We start from the raw sequence: 20,441 nt of genomic DNA, 5'->3' as shown, positions 1-20,441 counted from the left end.
ATGATTGATATAAACCTGAATTTTAATCTGTGTAAGAAAAGAAATTGATTGTACAAATTTATTATTAGAACGATGCGCATTAACCGAATTCACTGCGAAATTGCCTACACTAGTACAAAGAAGAAGGATAGTGTTTTTGATAAAATTTTCATAACAGTCCCTATATTATATTTTAGACTGCATATTTATCTTTTTATTAAAAAATGGGTAACTTACCTATACATCAAGGGTTTGTTTGGTTGGGTGTAATGGCTAATCCATTACACCCCGAATCGGTATTAATGAATACTGCGTTTGGTTCATTGTTTTCTCTAATCTCGTTCTAATCCGTTGCGGACGGATTCGCATTTTGTCGCTTCACCACCGATTTGTAATCCTTGCAACAAAGAAAGATTAGCTAATCGGTGTCTTATTTACCTCCCTTGCGAAATCGCCTCCAGTGACCCTCTCCTCCCAACATAAAGCAGAACGTGCAATAACCAAACCTCTACCCGCTCCCGATTTCAGCTTTGCATCCTTCTCCGACTCGACGGTGTCAGATCTCCGGACGGCTTGAATCAGTAATCTCCGCCAAACTTATAACCTATTTCTTTCCTCTCTACATGCGATTGTTTCAGTCCTTGGTAAATCGGCGTTTCGTTTCTTGCCGGTTATGGTTTTTTTTTTCATTGTTTGTTTGTTTGTCCTGAATTACAGGTTCTTTGCTCCAACATTTTTCATATTCTGTCTGCTTTATGTTTCTTTATTTTGCTTACTGTCTTGGATGATTTTTCTTGACAGTCTTGTTAATATCATTTTATTTTGCTGCTGACTGTCTGCTTTATGTTTCTTTCCATAGGTTTAGTTGTTTGATGAAAGTACTGGGGTTAACTGATGCATAATCAAATTTAGTCGTTACTTAAATCACAAATTTTATTTATTTGTTTGGTTTTCTTTCTTGAAATTCAATTCTTTTACTTGGTAACAAATAGTGCAGCTTAGAAAGGAATATGATTTGTTGATGTTCTGTTTCTGTAGTGGTTTTTTGTTTCTCTATTTTCTGTTTCTGTACCATGTTTTGTTCCTCTTGCCATTTTTGCTTTTGTAGCTTAATTTATTATCAATGATCAGCATGTTCTCTTGTGTAGCCATTTTATTTAGCATGTTTTGTTTCAACGCATATCAGTAGTGGGACATTTGTAGAAAAATTAACAGATCTGTTCCAACTGATCTTCCTAGAGGTCTCATATTCTTGTTTGTGTTCCAACTTGTCAAGGAAAGGCTAGATTTTGTCTTTCCATTTAAATAATCTTCTTGACCTTAATTTGTTTGTCATTTGGCATTATGCATTGTTAAAGGCTTGTTGTCAGTATTTCATAATTTTCCTTATAATTTTCCCATCCATTAATTTTTGGTTTTCTATAATTCTTTAATATTGTCTCAAGTTCCCATCTGCAGTTTAATATATTGATTATGTAATCCACATATCATTATCTATCAAACTAAAGCAATAGAGACAAGATTGTGAAATATTAAAACCAGTGCAACCAAACTCATGATATTGTTATGATGAAAGTACTTGTTGTGCATTTTTCTTAGTCATTTAAATGAATAAACTCATTTAACAATCTTGTGCTTTTCCATGACGAAATAAGAATATTATTTATCTTTTGTAATTAAATTATCTTTGAAAGGTCAGTATGAGAATATGTATGTAAGCAAACTCTAATTGCACTGGTATTCCATTTTCATTTTTGTGAAAACATGTTTATTTTTCTTGTCAAATGCCTAGATGATGGTTCTTGTCTTTAGATTTCAAGGTTGTTAAATCAGAAAACAACATGCATCTGTTATTTATTCAGACCGAACATAAATCGGTTATGGTTTTTTTTTTCATTGTTTGTTTGTTTGTCCTGAATTACAGGTTCTTTGTTGCTGCAGTTCATCATCGGTCTCCTCTCCGATTTCCTCATTACAAGTTAGTTTCCCCCCATTGCTTGTGGCTATACAATTGTTTGCAGTGGCTATATAATTGAAGTGCAGTGGCTCCATCTACTTGATTAGTCAGAAATGAAAACAAAGGACTATGAATGCTCATGTCCTATGTGGATTTGTATGCTTTTTGAGATTTTTGTTGAATAGAAACACTCTGATATTCTTTCATGGCTCTTGCAATGTTGAAGTGCATATAATGAGCTCTAGAATGTCATGCATAGTCCCTCGGTGTCATTAATTTGGTACTTTGTTAATTTTGAATGCTTTGAAATGTTTGAAACGGCTTTGTTCATTTGGTACTGTTAATGCTTTGATACAAATGAAATGGTGCAACTGTCGAGTTATATGTCTACCTTAAAAGATGTTTTATAAATTGTTTTATTCATTAAAAAACCAGGTTATAATTTAAAAGGTGGTCATATGTTATATTCCTTTGTCCCCAAAACCATTAATGAGTACTATATAATTTAAAAGGGCATCAAACTTTAGTACCAATTCTTGTATTAAAAGGAAATTCATGGATGAATGTTGTTATAAAAGGAGCAATATATAATTTGGTACTTGTGTTTTTCTTTTTTCATCTATTATTTGTATTTGATAAATATTTTGATACTTAAAGATAATGGTGTACCAATTCTTCGTTATAATTTAAAAGGACATCAAACTTTAGTACCAATTCTTGTATTAAAAAGGAAATTCATGGACAGAATGTTGTTATAAAAGGAGCAATATATAATTTGGTACTTGTGTTTTTCTTTTTTAATCTATTATTTGTATTTGATAAATATTTTGATACTTAAAGATAATGGTGTACCAATTCTTCGTTATAATTTAAAAGGACATCAAACTTTAGTACCAATTATTGTATTAATATCAATTATGATAAAATATAACGATTTTGATACTTTCAAAGATCTCGTTCAAATTTAATCATTATTAAAATAAATTGTGCTAACTTTAAGTGAAATAAAATTTTATTTATGTTATTTAAGGTATATTAAAATATAATTAAAATCATTTTGATTATATAATATTTTTAATTGAAATATAATTAAAATCATTTTGATTATATAATATTAATATAAAACTATACATTTAAATTGAAAATATAAATAAAACATGGCATAACAATTAAAATTTAATATTAATAGAAAACTATACATTATTGATATTAATAATTCAAAATTTTTTCCATAATATTTTTACACGTGTGTTATAAATTATTTATTACTTATGGAGTGTTTACCTCTTTATTATTATTTGATTACAAAATATTATCATTTTCTATATGTCAAACACAATATATTATTAATTTCATTTTATTTATCTTTAAAATATTAAATTTGTTAATAGCTATCAATCATTTATGCAAATTTTACTAATAATTTTACTAATTAAAATAAACACGTGCCATCTTGATTCTTTTAGATTCAAGTTATCCCCATATAATCCTATCAACTCCCCAAAATTAATAACCTAGTTGCTCGCATTTTTAATTTGTTTGTCTCTCAATTATTTTTATAAAATTTAATTTGCATCTTCAATTTTTGATAGTGTGTTCTAAATTAATATTGTTTAAATTTTTTATAAAGTGTAATTGCAACTTCAACTCTTTGATAGTGTGTTCTAATTTTAATATGTTGCAAGAATGGCTCAAATCGCCTTTAATTGCACAAAGTGTGAGGCTAAAAAGAATTGGTATTGCATTGACATTATGGTTGGAACTCTGTAGAATTGCGATTTGGTTCTTATTTAGAATGGGTGCCAGCCTTAGCCTACATACTTATAGACCAAGGATTAGGTCATATACCTTAGATTTTTATGCAAAACGGGATTATGTGAAAAGGCTTGTATATGCTAGTGACGAGACCTGTGTTTCACAAGTTAGGATGAATAGAACCGCCTTTTTTAAATTATGTGAGATGTTAGAATCGATAGGGGGATTGAAGTCGTCAAGAAACATGCTGGTTGATGAGCAAGTAGCAATGTTTTTACATATCATCTCCATCACCGAAAAATTGAGTTATCAAGCATCACTTTAGAAGGTCCGGAAGCTGTTAGCGAGCATTTCATAGTGTTTTAAATCTTGTCACACGCTTACAAGATGTCTTATTTAAAAAGCCGGAGCCAATTACAGCTGATTCTTCTGACACAAGGTGGAAATGGTTTAAGGTATTAGATTGAGTTTTATATATAGCTTGTACAACATTTAGTTGACTTAGATTTAAGTTAGTATTCTAACTCAAGGTTTTATATCATGTGATATAGAATTGCTTAGGTGCTCTTGATGGAACCCACATCAAGATTAGGGTGCCAACAATTGATAAAGCTAGATATCGAACCCGAAAAGGGGACATAGCAACAAACATGCTAGGTGTTTGTACACCTGAGATGCAATTTGTTTATGTTCTTCCTGGTTGGGAAGGTTCAGTTGCCGATGGACGGGTGCTTCGAGATGCCATTAGTAGAAGACATGGACTAAAAGTTCCTCATGGTACAGTGTATAGTTAGAGGAATTTGAATTATTCATTTAGCCTACATACTTTGTTTGCTGAATTAATCATGTCGGGTAAAATTTATTTTATAGGTTGTTATTATCTAGTTGATGCTGGATACACAAATTCGAGGATTTCTTGCACCATTTAGAGGACAATGATATCATCCGAACGATGGCGTCGGGGTTATCGACCAAGTTCCCGCAAGAGTTTTTAATATGAAACATGCCTCAGCACGTAATGTCATTGAAAGATGCTTTGGCTTATTAAAACTTAGATGGGGAATACTTAGGAGTCCATCGTTTTATCTTGTACGGGTGCACAATAGAATTATTATAGCATGTTGTTTGCTACATAATTTTATTCGAACTCATATGAGTATTGATCCCATTGAAGCGGAGGTGGGAGAAGGATTACCTACTAATGTGGTGGATTACGATGAACCGAATATCACAAATATTCATCCATCGGATGCTTGGGCTACTTGGAGGATGGAACTAGCCACCCAGATGTTCGATGAATGGCAAGCATCTAGAAATTAGTTAGGTTTAGGGACAAATTGAGTTTGAATTGATTTGTTGATGTTATTTTATGTATCTAGTTTATGAAACTTTGGTGGTCTTTGATACAAATTTTGTATTGTACTAAACTTGGTTGAATTATAATTTAATTATATTTTCATTCAAAGATGTGTTATAAATTTAAATTTAGTATTGAACTACCGATATAATATTATAAACTGTTAACCTTTTGATTCATGATATTCAAAATAGTAAAATAATGTTAATTTGCTTTTTTTTCTTAAGAACAATATGTCGTGTTCCACCAACGGTGCTTCTTCTCAAGCTTCTCGAGGAGCAAAAGAAAATGGGATCCGAAGAGGATGCACCTTGGTTTCTTGCATGGTGGATTTGCACAATGTAGGAACATTTAATCGATACGGGTTCAAAGCGGTTATTTGAACGAGCTAGAGCGCATGCTAGAAAAGGCTTTACCAACAAAGAATGTTGAAGGCGAAACCAAATATTGAATCTCGGATTAGGTGCCTAAAAAGGGAATGGTCAGTCGTCTACGACATGCTTAATGGCCAAAACAACAGTGGTTTTGGTTGGGACGAGCATAGGCAGCTCGTTGTTGCTGAAGATGCAGTTTGGGAATCCTATGTAAAGGTAAAATGTATTTCAAGTATTCATTTGTTTTTTTACAAAACTTATAACTAATATGATTTCCTCTTTTTTTTTAGAGTCACAAAGAAGCCTCTCAGTTCAGACATCGTACTTTCCCTTACTACAACCAGCTTACTGCGATATACGCAAGAGATCGGGCGACTGGGAAAGACGCTCAAACAGCTGCTGATGTTCTTGAAGAAATACATGCTGAGGATGAACGTACTACAGATATGAATGACGAGAGAAACACATTCTATAACTGCGAAGCTGAGGTCTCTTTAGACGACATGGATGTTTCTGGTACAGATCCGCGAGGAGATAGAGACCAAGGGGGTTCCTCATCTTCAAACAAGAGAAAGAAGAAATCTGATACTCGTGATAATGTGTATTCTTCATTTGAGGAGGCTGCCACCTTGTTGGGGGAAAAAATCCAGGCCGTTGGCGATAAAATCAGTATGAGTATTGCCTCCGAGGTGGTAGTTCAGCAGAAGTCAGAAGAAAAGATGGAAGAGAAAGCTTCAAATTTATATTCAGCCTTATGGTCAATTGAAGGTTTAATCGACGATCAGCGGTATGATGCTTTGAGTAAAATTCCCGATCATCCAACTCAAATGATCGTTTTCTTGATTTACTTTTCATTTGTTCGATTGGAATGGGTCAAGATTTCTTTCTCACCATTAAATATCAATGTTCAAACTTTTTGATGTTGTAAAACTATATAACATATGGATTATGATGTACAATTTCATTTTCATCTAACTTTTTCGTAGTATAAGTTAATTATGTTTATGCGAATATAATTCTCAAATTATCTTGATCTTAGTAAATTCATAAGAACATTTTATGAAATTATATTTAATAATAATTATTTTAAATTGTATTTAATCATATATTTTAATTAAAATATATTTAATATTAATTATAGTATCATATATTATGATTTGAATAAATTATATAAGAATATGAATTATTAAGAATTTTATTAAATTATATATTTTAATTAAAATATATTTAATAATATTTATGTTAATTTATATTTTACAAGATCATATATTATGATTTGAGTAAATTAATATAAGAATATTAATTATTAAGAAATTTATTAAATTATATATTTTAATTAAAATATATTTAATAAAATTATGTTTAAATATGATTAAATTATTTATTACCGATAATAATAATCTTATTAAAATTTAAATAACAATAACAATAATCATTTACCAAAACAAATTTATGCTAATTATAAGAATTTTATTAAATTATATATTTTAATTAAAATATATTTAATAATAATTATGTTTAAATATGATTAAAATATTTATTATCGATAATAATAATCTTATTAAAATTTAAATAACAATAACAATAATCATTTACCAAAACAATTTTATGCTAAGGGTATTCTAGTCATTTTAGTTTTTTCCATTATGCTATTACACCTCTATTCCATTCAACCAAACACAAGATTACTATTACGCCTCTATTCCATTACATTCAACCAAACAGTGGATTAGCTATTACACCTCTAATCCAATACACCTCTAATCCAATACAGCGAACCAAACGCACCCCAAGAGTATTGAATGACACAATTTTAATGAGGAATTATCTATCTCCATTTAGGCTTTGCTTGGGAGAGTGAAAAGATAAAAAATTGGAAGAGTAGAAAACTAAAAAGATGAAAAACATATATTTTTTTCCGTCAGTGTGTTTGGTAGGAAAGATGAAAAAGTAAAAAGAACATGTAATTTTCTTTTTATTCATTACTTGGTAGAGTTGAAAAAGAAAAAAACATTTAAAATGTATAATTTTAACTAATGAGATGCATCTCTATCATTTCTCTCCTCTTATCTTTTTAATTTGGAAGAATTAATTTTAATACATTAGATAGAAAATGATTATCCTCGTATTTTCTTTCTTTTCTAATCAAATACCTTTAAAATTTATTTTCTTCCACTTAGCCACTCCTTTCTCTTTATCTCTTCACTTACCCACCTAATCAAGTTGTGCTTATTATTTTGGTGTGAAAACTAAAATGCAATTTAATTTAGAATATAAGAATTGCTCCGTTCTCTTAAATATATGCCATCGTTATATTTTTAGGCTAAAATTAAAATATTCCATATACACACGTTAATTATTTAATTACTTATTTTTTATTATATATTATAATGACATTTGAAAAACTTATAGTTTATATATATTAAAGTAAATAATTTATATTAATTTTATACGACAAATAAAAACTACAACAATAATAATAATAATAATAATAATAATAATAATAATAATAATAATGAGACCCCCAAAATCACATTTTCCAGCTAACCTTACACGACAATTGAAATATGGTAGCTCTCAAATGCCAAATATTAAACTAATGAAATAAGTGTCACTAATAACATCTTTTAACGAGGGTGTGACACCCGCACTCAACACGTTACACAAACCAATTCATGTGTCATTGTCAAACAACTCTTTGGTCGTTTTTTTTAATTTGTCGCCAACTGACTACAATTTGATTATATTATTCATGTGTTTGTTTTTTTTTTAATTGAAAAATAAGCATCATATTTAATCTCAAAACCCTTCCCCAAACGCAATTCCAATCAATGGGATCTTCAAGTTGGCTTACCATACAAGCAAAATCAAAAGCTGAAAGCAAACAAAAGTTGCCAAAGTTTCCAAGTCTCACTCTCCTTTTTTCTTTGTTCCTCTCTTTCTTTTTGGCTAATAATACTCTATCTAGTACCTATTTATCTTGGTTTACTGTTTTGGGGTTTAGCCGTTTAGTAGTATTTCATTGTTGAATAGTTTTTCTTGGTTGGGGGGTGCTGCTTCTCTCCATCAAAGTTGGAGATTCAAGATTAACATGGGAACTTTGAGTTTTGCTCCGATTCTGCCTACAAAGCCAAGACCTTCAGTCTTTGAACAAAACAAGTCTCCTTTTGTTTCAAGAAGAAGATCCAAGAAGAAGAATCTACCTATTGTTCCTGTAATCTTTCCTTCTTTTTTTTTGGGGGGGGGGGGGAGGGGGGGACTTGGGAGATTATATATTGGTTTGACGTGTTGGAATGGATTGAAACAGGTAGCAAGGTTGTTTGGGCCAGCTATATTCGAGGCATCAAAGCTAAAAGTTCTGTTTTTAGGAGTGGATGAGAAGAAGCACCCAGGGAAGCTTCCCAGAACTTATACACTTACACATAGTGATATAACATCGAAACTTACCTTAGCGATCTCACAAACCATTAACAACTCTCAGGTAAATCTTTTTATAGCATCATAACCCATTTCTTTAAGTTCTTTTTTTTATTATTTAGAATAAAAAAAAAACAGGGGATTTGGGGTTTGATTACAGTTGCAGGGTTGGGCGAACAAATTATACAGGGACGAAGTAGTGGCTGAATGGAAGAAAGTGAAGGGAAAAATGTCACTACACGTCCATTGTCACATAAGCGGAGGCCATTTCCTCTTGGACTTGTGTGCTGGACTTAGATACTTCATCTTCTGCAAAGAACTACCCGTGGTACCTTTTTTGATCATTCATTTTTTGTTGATATTCTTTATTATCATTTCTCTGTATTTAATCTTCTGGAAATTAAAAAAAAAAAAAAAAACAAAGGTACTGAAGGCGTTTGTCCATGGAGACGGGAATCTGCTAAAGAACTACCCAGAATTACAGGAAGCATTGGTATGGGTTTATTTTCACTCAAACATTCCGGAATTCAACAAAGTAGAGTGTTGGGGTCCACTAGTGGAAGGTGGGTCCCAACAAGGAGGGAAAAAGCAAGAAATATTGGCAAGTAACTGGGAATTGCCTCATCCATGTCCAGACAACTGTGACTGTTGTTTTCCACCGATGAGTTTGATCCCATGGTCACAAGAGCTTCCCCACCAAAATTAAAAACATCATGGGTCCCAGTCAACTGCAGCGGTTACGTCTACTAATCTGGAAAGTTGATATTTAATTTCAAAATTATAAGATCATTGCTTACCATTCATTTATAGTAAACATGTGTGTTGTCAAGATGTAAATATACAAAAGTCAATTTTCTTAAAATACTTCACTTCAAGTAATAGATCTTTTTCAAGGGGATGTGTTTAAATACCATCCATATGCTTGCTTTTAGCGGACCAGCTACACTTCACGTCAAAATGTGCCCATAATTTTTTTAATGAATATTTGGCTTTTATATTTTATTTTTTTTATGAACGATTTTGTGTAATGTACCCCTAAGTTTTTCATTCATAAAATTATTATTAATTAAATTTTATTATATCGTAAAATTTTAGTAACGATGTTATTAAATGAATTTTAATTTTAAATCAGATGAATAGAGAGATTAATGTTTAGTTTAGCAATGCTAAGTATGTTAAATAAAATGCTTTAAGAGCGTGAAAAAAGTACTTTTCAAAAGTAAAATTTTTAGCTTTTTCCATTTGGAAAAGAAGGATTACATGCAATATGGATGTCACATTATCTTATCATTTTTTAATAATTTAATATCATATTAATATTTTCAACTTAAATTTTAATATTTTCATATTAGAAAAGTCAAATCTAATTAAAATTCTAAAATTTAAAATTAAATTGTTAATGTGGCTTTAAACTATTGAAAAGAAATAATATATTTGTTTCATACAATTTTTTTTCACACTTACTTTTTATCCCAAAATATTTCTTAAAAGTAGTGTTAAAATAAGCGTAAGTTCTAGGAAATAAAAGTTGAGGGACTGAAGCTTAGGGACTTCAGTCATATTTAAACCTATTTAAAATATTAATAAAGTTAAAATGATACGTTAAAATACATCAATATCAGTATACATATAGGGAAAAATACCAAAAAAAGCCCTATTTTTTAAAAATTTACCGAAATGGGTCCGGTATTTTATTATTTATCGGAATGGGTCATTTCCCCGAAATTGCGTCCACATCAGCGCAATGTCAGGGGACGTGTCAGAACATCACGTCCACGTCAGCGCGCTTTGCTTATGTAGACACAAATCGCGCCTACGAGGACGCGATTTGCTGACGTGGACGAACAGTTTATGTTTTTTAGCTTGGAAAACTTTGAAAGGCCATAACTTTTGGCTCGGTTGTCCGATTGAGACGATTTTTTTTATTGCGAATAACTTTTCGAGATCTACACGCTGACAAACAGCCGAAGGCGGTTTGCCGCAGTTTTCATCGAAAAAGATCCTTTTTTGCCCCTAAACTTTGATTTTTTTGGTTTAAAATTGAATTTTGAAACATTCAAATCATTATTTTCCTTATTTATTTGAAGTAAACACCAGATTTTTTTTACAGAATTGTTGTATTATTTTTTCTTATTTGACACGTGTATGGAATAGGTCCGATAAATCGTTAGAACGTAAGTAATATAATTAAGATAATAACAGTATTTCTATAATATGTCAATTAATTAGTTTAGTTTAGTTGGTTAAGATGCTTGCTCTTTTCCCTTAGTACCTTAGTTCAAATCTTGTTGGTAACAATTTTGAATATTTTTTGTACTTGTTGCTATTGATGTAATATTGAAGAGTTAATTGATTAAAAAAATAAATACAAGTACAAAAATATTCAAAAATTTTTTTCAAAATACCAAAAAAGCCCTATATTTTTAAAATTTATCGAAATGGGCCCGATATTTTATTTTTTTGACCGTTGGGTACTGTTCACGCGCGGGCCGAAATCGCGTCCACGTCAACGCGAGATGCTAACGTGGAAGGAAATTGCGTCTTTGAGAGCACGATTTCCTTCCACGTCAGCATCTCGCGCTGACGTGGATGCGATTTCCTGACGCGTACCCTGACATCGCGCTGACGTGGATGCGATTTCTCGGAAAATGACCATTCCGGTAAATAATTAAAAAATGGGCCCATTTTGGTAATTTTTGAAAAAAAAGGGCTTTTATTGGTAAATTGCCCTATATATATATCTATAAACTGTATATAAAAGTAATGTAAAAAAAACTCTCCTTTTGATGCGTGTTATTATCTCTCATTGGTTTTCCTTTTAGGACATGGCTTTTCTTTATTTTTAAGGGATGTTTTTCCTTTACTTATATTATTAATAAAATGGTGAAATTTTAATTTTGGTCCTTTTATTTTTAGATGATTTGTTTATTGTGTTTATGTCATATATTAATTTATTTAATGTTGTGCATAATTTGTTACCATAATTCAATTTAGAGAAAATTGTGTTTTTGTGTTTATGATCCATAATAATTTGATTTTGAATTATTTATATATTTTATCATAGTAATTGTATCTGAGATAATTATAATGGAAATTGAGGTTGAAGTTGGAAAACTAAAATGTTAATCAAAATTGATTAATATAACACCAACCTTGTCATGTTTAATATAAAGGGGAACAAATGAAACCTTATACAAATTCAAATAAAGTTTACTAGAAAAAAAAAGGGTACAATCACTTAACAATTTACATTAATCAAAATTGATGGTTAGATGGAGCTGCTTGTAGGGTGAAACATTATGGTGCCCTTGTTGAGTTCTGGGTTGTTGGTGACGATCTATTTGGAGCTTAATGTTTTCCTCCATCGAACCTGCATTCTCATCATCTATTGACGAACCTTGGGGTGTATCAAAGTAACCCGAAAAATCATATGTCCTAAAGGTTTGACATGTAGGTGTGAAGTACTAGAGTGCAGAGCTAAACATATCATCTATCACTGATGACCCCAATTGTTGATAATGAGAACTGGAACCAAACATTTACGTATGATATGAGTAGCCTTGGAACTCTAACACAAAACTGTTACTACGCAACTCCAGATGATAAGAACTAGTCTGGATATTCATGTACATGAAAATTCATACACATGTTGCGATTATGTTCGTGTATGAACCGAGTACTCATTATCCTTTACATTATCTTCGACAGCTATAGGTTTGGGCCCAAGAGTAAGAGGCGAGTGTCTTCAATGAGGATGGGAGCGACTCAGTACACTTTGTTGATGTCCTCATCGGTGCATGTGTCCAGGGACTATCATCAACCACCAATCAAATACGACAACCCGTTTTCTATATACCATCAATGGTAGTGGATCGAGGGCGTGAAATCCCCCACACAAGAGTCCATTTGAGGCCTCCTATCCAACCAAGCATTCCACATTATGATCCATTATTGATGCTCCAATTTTACATTTTTTGCATCTTTTCCTCTCTTATTAATGTCGTGGACATTGTCAAAGTTGACTAAAACGTCTAAAATATCTTGCTTACACCCGAATTGTCGCAGAACCCGGTCCCCGTTGTACCATTCAACAGTTGAAAATTTTAGGGTAGGTGTTTTAATGCACCACACATATGAATGGTGGCAAGCCGACTAAGGAATTACACCCGCAACATATGACATTCATAAGAACTGCACAATTAATATCATGATTATAATGACATGAATAAAATAACATAACTAAAATAATAAATGACATGACTATAATTTTATTTTGAAATAAGTTTACCTCATCTCCAGTGTATGCCTCAATCATTTGTCTATACAATAGGGTTTCTGACTTTCCAATCCCCCGAACAAGTACACCATCTAAAAGAAAACAAAATTGCTAGATAATATTTTCATAAAAAAAATTTTAATCAATGTTTTAAAATTTTTTTTACCTATTTACAAGTGGGAAATCATATTGTTAGTGACTCAATGATGCCAAAAATGTCATTTTACCTATATCTTGTGTATCGTGCTTTGTCGCCCGACAAAGCTCACAATACAACATTGCTAATACTGTTGAACTCCAACTATACGAATGGGCAACTTGAAAAGTCTGCCAACATAGACAAGTACCAAGTGGACTTTATTATTACATGAGTCTGATGTGAGTACCCTTATCAGCTCCGTTATATACACCCAAACAGTGCACATCTTCCCCCACTTAGAGACAATACTTAGTAAAGTTTTGAAATTTTTCTTAAGTTAAGAAAATTTTAAATTGGTAAATTTAGCAACACTATCACTCGATAATCGTCCAAGCAACTGATAGCAAAGTGACACAGGTTTGATCACTTTACTTGAACCTGTGGCTGTAGCTTCGTCAACTGGGAGCCCAAGTTGCAATGCAACATATTCTAAGGTGATGGTGCACTCCCCATATAGCAAATAAAATGTGTGGGTCTTTGAGCACCACCTCTCAACCAAGGTCGATATCAAGTCAGCCCTAAGCTTAAACATCTTAATCAATGCCACTGTTTCAAATCTCGCGGCATCCAAATGTGGGAAAATACGTTCGTCTAGTAGGTAGCTCAGACCATGGACACACACTCTCAAGATGTTGTACTCACCTTATCCATAACAGATTACCATATTAGTTAAATATGTCAATTAAAAAAAACAATGACGTGCAAATTTATAAAATACTCGTGAATAGCAAATAACAATTTTTTTACCGACACATTAATCATCATGGTAGTGTAATTGGTTGCTTTAATCAATAAAATCATTTCGATATATGCAAAAAAAATTGAATAAAAATGTAACAGCCCACCCGACATAGACTGTATCAATATGTTGTTTGGCACATAGTTGAATAAGCCAGGGTAGAAAAAGGATGAGGTTGGTAAATTCTCTGTTAAGTGTCTAGGTGACATATTGCGTGGATTCAACATTTGGCGGAATTCGTCATTTTGGTGGACTCTTTTAGGAGACAATTCACCAACCCTAGATACTTTAGGGTGAACTTATTAGTTCGCAAATCGATAGTTTTATTTTCTGTGTTTTAGTGTGAAAACGTGACTTGGTGAGTATCGTTAGAGTTAGTTGAGGTCTAATTAGGATTTAACTAGAGTACTGTAGATGACAGTTTGATGTGTTTTGGTAGCTGGATAATTTGTGTAGTTGACTTGTTTTAGTGTGCAAACAACGTTTTACTACTCACTAAGCTGATTAGTGGTAGTAGTTATGTTTGGTAGATAATTAGGTTTCAAAATTTTAGACAAGTCTTTTCTCGGGTTTCAAAGGTTATAGTGGGATTTTCTGACTCTCCCACTAAGCTTTGTCCCTGCTATTTGTGCTATATATGGATGCCGATAATCGACATGTTTCACCTTTGTTTTTTCTCTGCATCCTTTTCTGAGTCTCTATAAATTTTTAAGGTATCTTCATCAGAGAAGACAAAAGAGGTTCTAGTAGCTAGTCAAAACGCCATTGTTAAGTACCAGCTTACTAGTAATTTCTGGAAAGCCCTTAGGTTGTTGTCGAAGGGATTTACGTTTTTGCATTAGTGCATGTATGATTAAATTAGATAAATGGTCTGATAGTCATAATTGTTTCTTATTTAGCTCAAGAAGCTAGTGAAGGTTTGTGCAATCGAAGCAAAAGACAAGTAGAGTAGATTCTATTCTAAAGCTTGTTGGTGAGTTCCTTTTTACTTCATTTGGGTTATGGTATTTCCATGATATGTAGGTTGTGTACGGTAAGTTGTCTCTATTGTAAATGAGTCGTTGTGTTGTGTCTGGATGCGTGTGTAATAAACCAACGTTGTATGTGTGAGCATGGTCATTTTCGAGGTAAGAACACCCTCCTTATTGCACGAACCCAGTACCAGAAAAATTGTTATATGTGAAAATATAGAAAGGAAACCTGTTTGTAATGCCTCGAGTAAGGCAATTATATTACAAACCAGATTGATAAATCACGGCTCAGCCTTGCGAGAGAATACGTGTTAAACTTAACAAGGATGATATGAATATGAATACGACTGAATTGTGATTCTAAAATCTAAATTATGGATCTGAGGCTGACACAAGGAAGAGTCATTTGTAAGTTGCATAATTGTGAGAGTTACGCATGAGTTGGCAAACAGTAAACGCCCATATACTGTGTGATATTTAAATTGACAATGTGATTCCGCCAGTGAACTGTAGATAACATTATTGAGGTATTGCATCTATACGATAGAATCTCACGCATAAGTTTGTTTTTCTTATGGGTATTGATACTTGTTGAATAGTGGTATTTCTATAAATTGTTCATCCATTTTTGGAACTCACTAAGTTTAATTAAACGTACTCCGTTACTTATCCTTTTTCAAGAGTATTTCTAGTAGAAGAGGAATCAGTTGAAGGGGACTACGCCGGATCTGCGATTACGAGTGAACCACTTGTTTATTTTTGTATCATGCATGACTATTTGGCGAATGACGTATACATACGTTTTGCATCTAACTTTTGAAATTATCTTTGTCGTTTGTATTATTCTATCTTAAAAAGAGAATTGCCCCTCACTATGGAAGGGTACACCAAACTCCCTTGATTTGTATTTTATGAACTTATCTTTTATATGCATATGCCTCAGCTAAGCAGTGGTTGGATAATGAGACTTCTCTTGTATAATTCTTAATATTTTCTTTGAAGACGCAATATTGAACGAAAGAAGAATAATAGTTTTAAACTAAAAGGGAAACCTTCATAACTGTTTTATCAAAGATTTAACTTAACTCGAAAGATTTGAAACCGTTTGTAACGCCCTAGTCCGTTGGGGGATCTATCTAGTTGTTTGATACATGTCATATCTTCTTGACAAGCTAAGGGGTGTTGCAAAATATATCATTTTAAAACAATAATGTTTCCACATAATGATATTTAGCACCCATTTTTCGTAAATAAATTTATTTTTGTTTTATTTAAATAAAATATCCACATAATAATATTTATCACCAACTAAACAAAAAGTTACTAAATAAATTACCTTAACTCGATTGTTTGCAATTGAAATATTCTATTCTATGCAAAATAACATTAAAACATAAGTATCTTTATTAATATATATATATATATATATATATATATATATATATATATATATATATATATATATATATATAAACATAACTAATCTAGTAAAATATAAATTACAAACATACAAAATAATAATGAACCAATAATGTCAATCATACACATAACTAGAAATGGTTTCACAAGTTGACACAAAATACTAACAAATAAAATACAAACATAAATATACAATAATATAATCTTAAATATTAAAAATAAAATATAAACATATAATATACAAACTATTATTACAAACAAAAAGAATCATGCCTTATCATAATCTTTTCCTAAAACTTCAACACAAATAACACAAACAATTCTTTTCTTACTCTTTTTTCTTTTCAAATTTTTTAAATTCCCATCCAGTGCTATCAATGTGTTAACACCACTTTAAAAACAATTTTTTCTTACACGTATAGTATTTTAATATTTAAAGAAAATACTCATCTTTTATGTTGTCTAACTAGTTGAAAGCATTACCTTAAAAAATTTCGCTAGAATGATTGTCAAATGATAAGATGCTTTTTAAGATGGTGTTTCTAGCTTGTCAAATGATAAAATGCTTTTTAAGATGGTGTTGTTTGACACGTTAGTGAAAGAATATATTATTTTTGTAATTAATCTATCACCTATCACATTTTGTAATTAAAATTTTATATTATTTAGATAAAAAAAAACAATATGGAAATTGTGCACCTCTTATTAAGATGGATCACAAAAAGAATCGTGCTAAGAACAAGTAATATCACCTCCCTCTATACAATAAATCTCTATTTTAATCATTGAACCAAAAAATTATCTATTTCTAATCAAAAAATAAAGAATATTGGGATTCATAATCTAGCCACAAATTACTTCTTGAACCTGCTCCACATTTCTACACTTGACTACATTTTGTGGGTTGGTTCAGGCTGACAAGTTCGGTAATTCAGAGAGCATGAGGAATGCTCCCACCATCTCTTCATGAAATCTGATAATTCAGAGCACGACTTAGAGTCAACGAATTGAGGTTCGTCCAAAAGATGATGCTCCTATTTTGCTATCAGTGTTCTGTTTAAAAACATCATGTCGACAAATAAATTAGTTGCTTTATAAACTTTTGGCTAGCAGACAGTTTGCATACAAAACAGAACAAAAGTAAGCATTCAACAGTATTGAATAGAAATCAGCTTTGTTGAGCAAAAATGTATGCCATTACCTGAGATTTAGAGGCAGGGAACAACCTCCAAAAGCAAAGTGTCTCATCCCCAGATCCCGTAACTATTTTCTGCAAGGAAAAAAAAAAGAAAAAGAAAAAGTCATTTCACCATAGGAAAACCATGTACGCACAAATAAAGCTCAACTATAGAGTAGAAGGTGAGGGTAACCATGAAGCGTGGGAAAGCAACCTACCTGTCCATCCGGAGAGATTGCGAGATAAAGAACTCGAGTTGTGTGGCCCGTGAGAGTAGCCAACTGCATCATTACAATAAAATTTTAGAAAGGAACAAAAGTAGATGATGAGCAACTATTATCAAATATACACTATTTTTAAACTTCGCATACCTTTGACATGGTAGGGTATCTCCAAACAATTATATGGTCCTGGGAAGATCCATGAGTACTGACAAGTTCATTGACATTCTTAGGCCACACAAGATTGCTTATCTGTCATGCATAAAATGGACATTATAACTGTAAACTCCAGTATTAAGCACTTAGGCACAAAAATAAACTAGTGGCATATCTGTTCGGTGTTTTTTCTTATTCCATGCACGTGTAAGGACAAATTAAAGGGGCACGATATGATAGAGACCAAAAAAGAAATGATCACCTGACTGCCAGTGTCCAAGCAGCTCAAGTGTGTGTTAGTGGTTGTATCCCAGAATCGAATACAACGATCAGTTGCACCACCTCCAGATGCAAGAAGGCCATGCCGATGGGGAGACCATGCAATTGCTTTTACAGCAGCGGTATGCTCACAGTGTTTCAGGACAGGTTGAGTTGAATGTTGATTCCAAACAAGAAGCTGCATATGGTTGAGAGATTCCCCATTCAATCAGTTCAAAAATTGAACAATATAATAAGTATATATAGGAATAAATTACACAGGGAAAAGAACATGTATTACATACTCTGTTCTCATTACCGCCTGATGCTAGTTCACGGTCATCGTAAGACCACTTCAGTCCACAAACCTACAAATAGCCACCGGAGATTCAGACTCGAGAGTTCGGGAATAAGCACATAAAAATGAATGAACACAAAAAAAGTAGCACTACCATTCCCAAAATAACTAATGACAAACATTGGACGATGAATTCATGACAAACAAGAGAAAGAAGTGGCAATTATGAAATAAAAGGAGATGCATGTCAGAAAAATCTGAGCGTTGGAAAAAATAACAAATATCCAGTTGTAATAGTATTTGTATAAATGCATATATACACAACTGTCAGGGCAAAAAATATATATATTGCTGAGCATGCTAAATCAAACTGAAGATGAGTAAGAGTCTCACCTCATTCTTGTGTCCAACAAGCTTACTGGCAAAATCATCCCGAGCACGTATATCTCTTTGAAGAATGCTCTTGTCATGACTACCAGAAGATAATAGAGAAGAGCTCCAAGCTAACACCCCAACACGTGATCGATGCCCTTCCATTGTTCTTACCCTGCGGCAGTTAGATGCATCCCATATCTACAAACAAAGTGATAAATATTAACTCACTGCATTATCCTATGTGCAAAAGACTGGAAGTGAAATATAGACAGAGGTTAGAAGACTCCAAGCAAAGGCGATAGTGGAGCAAGAATAATCTTTCAAGAAAAAAATATCCTATAACCAAACCTGAACTTGGCCATTGTTAGTTCCAACAGCAAGGTGAGTTCCACATTGAGCCCAACCAACTGAACAAATACTATCACGAATCCCCAAATCACACAACTTGGTAACCTTGTTACCACAAGCATTCCATAAATAAACACAACTTTCCAACCCCACAGCCAAGACATTGTTGGGTGACCAGTCCACCAAATTCAAATAGAAATCATCTTCCAATCCAGGTGCATCCAAAACCTAAAAAAAAAAAGCATAGGAATAAATGTTAACCCGAAATTTTTTTATTAAAAAGACCCTACTAATTTTCTAATTTCAACCCAGTTTACCATAAAACGCATAAAGACCTCACCTTGTAAGGTGAGGTGGGAACCTTCCTGGGAGCTTTAACAGGACTATGGCTAATGCCAAGGCCCGACTCGTCATACCCTAAAGGTTGAAGCGAATGTAAAGACCGTTTAGTTTCAGTTTTGTACCGGAAAATATTGCGGGAAACCGGAGTACCCGGCGTATCGGGCCCAAACAGCGTGGCGCGTAAAAGGCTTTGATAAGCAATAGAACGGTCTTCTTTTCCTTGGTCTGACGTGGGAGAATTGGAGATGTCGAAAAGTGCGAAATTTGAGCCGGATCTGCTGGGGATAAACCTATCAGAGTAAATTGTGCGCGACGGAGAGTTGTTGTAGTTGGAGTCGATCATGCGATTGATCGGCATAGTCGGAGTCGGAAGGTTTCCTGGATGGAGGATGTTAAGAATGTCACCACCGACTTCTCTTTTCTAGTCGAAGGTTGTGTCCATCGTGAGAGGGTGCAGCCAAAGAGAAGGGCGGGCTAGACCTGCAATTAAACAGGTCCTTCGGCTTTTGTACGAGAGTTCAAATCCGATGCGAAGCTGTTGAAGATGGAAGATTACGAAGGTAGGGAGGGATAAGCGGAGGGAAAATCCCTAGAAGTGATGATCTCTTTTTCACAGATATCTTGCTTCATCTTCAAGCACATCAAGCTCATATTAATTGCACTAGAATTAGGATTCTATCAAGAAAGAAACTGCAATAGAAACTTTTTACTGGAATTATCAATATATCCGTTATTATGCCGACTTTGTAAACCGAGGTATATAGTCCGTATCAGATCCCGCCATTATGTTCTTTTTTAATTTTTTAAGCGGTTAAATTTTAGT

General features: G+C 32.7%; 2 protein-coding genes across 2 annotated transcripts; one reads left to right on the top strand and one right to left on the bottom strand.

The window, feature by feature from the left end:
• The first annotated feature begins 8,243 nt into the window (after nt 1–8,243).
• Nucleotides 8,244–9,848, top strand: LOC105792158 (protein STAY-GREEN homolog, chloroplastic). The gene is made up of 4 exons (XM_052634240.1): nt 8,244–8,636; nt 8,730–8,903; nt 9,000–9,171; nt 9,268–9,848. The coding sequence occupies exons 1-4, from the start codon at nt 8,514–8,516 to the stop codon at nt 9,543–9,545; spliced, it is 747 nt and encodes a 248-aa protein (XP_052490200.1). The 5' UTR covers nt 8,244–8,513; the 3' UTR covers nt 9,546–9,848.
• A 7,300-nt stretch (nt 9,849–17,148) lies between these two features.
• LOC105792157 (protein FIZZY-RELATED 2) lies at nt 17,149–20,284 on the bottom strand. Its single transcript, XM_012620579.2, has 9 exons — nt 19,617–20,284; nt 19,277–19,504; nt 18,947–19,126; nt 18,561–18,623; nt 18,260–18,454; nt 17,992–18,093; nt 17,839–17,901; nt 17,645–17,713; nt 17,149–17,496 (listed from the first exon to the last, which is right to left on the bottom strand). Exons 1-9 carry the CDS (start codon nt 19,974–19,976, stop codon nt 17,443–17,445), a joined length of 1,314 nt encoding a protein of 437 aa, XP_012476033.1. The 5' UTR covers nt 19,977–20,284; the 3' UTR covers nt 17,149–17,442.
• Between the last annotated feature and the right edge of the window lie 157 nt (nt 20,285–20,441).

Source organism: Gossypium raimondii, chromosome 8 (genome assembly GCF_025698545.1).
Source record: "Gossypium raimondii isolate GPD5lz chromosome 8, ASM2569854v1, whole genome shotgun sequence".
Lineage (NCBI taxonomy): Eukaryota > Viridiplantae > Streptophyta > Magnoliopsida > Malvales > Malvaceae > Gossypium > Gossypium raimondii.
This window is presented reverse-complemented; position numbering and strand designations above follow the sequence as displayed.

What these genes read in the sequence shown, in the direction of transcription:
- LOC105792158 (XM_052634240.1), top strand. Translation starts at nt 8,514, where the DNA reads ATGGGAACTTTGAGTTTTGCTCCGATTCTGCCTACAAAGCCAAGACCT. An exon ending in AAACCATTAACAACTCTCAG is followed by an intron (nt 8,904 to 8,999) that starts GTAAATCTTTTT and finishes GTTTGATTACAG; the next exon opens with TTGCAGGGTTGGGCGAACAA. An exon ending in CAAAGAACTACCCGTGGTAC is followed by an intron (nt 9,172 to 9,267) that starts CTTTTTTGATCA and finishes AAACAAAGGTAC; the next exon opens with TGAAGGCGTTTGTCCATGGA.
- LOC105792157 (XM_012620579.2), bottom strand. Translation starts at nt 19,976, where the DNA reads ATGCCGATCAATCGCATGATCGACTCCAACTACAACAACTCTCCGTCG. An exon ending in CTAACAATGGCCAAGTTCAG is followed by an intron (nt 19,127 to 19,276) that starts GTTTGGTTATAG and finishes CTTTGTTTGTAG; the next exon opens with ATATGGGATGCATCTAACTG. An exon ending in GCTTGGACACTGGCAGTCAG is followed by an intron (nt 18,094 to 18,259) that starts GTGATCATTTCT and finishes TATGCATGACAG; the next exon opens with ATAAGCAATCTTGTGTGGCC.